Source organism: Nestor notabilis, unplaced genomic scaffold (assembly GCF_000696875.1).
Source record: "Nestor notabilis isolate BGI_N333 unplaced genomic scaffold, ASM69687v1 scaffold26250, whole genome shotgun sequence".
Lineage (NCBI taxonomy): Eukaryota > Metazoa > Chordata > Aves > Psittaciformes > Psittacidae > Nestor > Nestor notabilis.
Window position 1 is genome coordinate 1 of NW_009910105.1, and position 466 is coordinate 466.

General features: G+C 62.4%; 1 protein-coding gene across 1 annotated transcript in view; it reads right to left on the bottom strand.

Moving 5' to 3' along the window:
• Nucleotides 1–106: 106 nt before the first annotated feature.
• LOC104413438 (zinc finger protein 792-like) overlaps nucleotides 107–466 on the bottom strand; it is a gene marked incomplete at its 3' end in the record, with an annotated part of 2,619 nt that continues 2,259 nt past the window's right edge. Inside the window, exon 4 of the mRNA XM_010024435.1 lies at nucleotides 107–466. Coding sequence (XP_010022737.1) covers nucleotides 107–466 — 360 coding nt within the window.

Below are 466 nucleotides of genomic sequence, written 5' to 3' on the forward strand. Positions count from 1 at the left end.
GGCTTCTCCGGCGGTGGCACCGGAGCCGTTTCGGTGGCACCGGCATCCGATTCCATCCCGCAATCCAAGCACTGCTGAGCACGAGGACGTAACCCAACGGTCCCACCTCGGTTCTTGCCACAATCCGGACACTTGGGAGCTTGTCCCATGGTTCCTCCAGCACCGTGCGAGCGTTGATGCTTCAACAATGCGGCGCCTTGACCGAAGCATCTCCCACACTGGGAACACTGGAAGAGGCGCCCGTGGCGATGGGCAGCCAAGAAGCTGCTGAGATGTTCGGGACAACGGTAGGACGCCCGCTCGGCCACGTGGATCTTCTGGTGCCGGTCCAGGTGGGAGCTGACACTGAAGCTCTTCCCGCATTCCGGACACGTATAGGGCCGTTCCCCGGTGTGAACCCGTTGGTGCCGTTCCAGGTCGGAACGTTGGATGAAGCCTTTGCCGCAGTCGCCACAAGCGAAGGGCC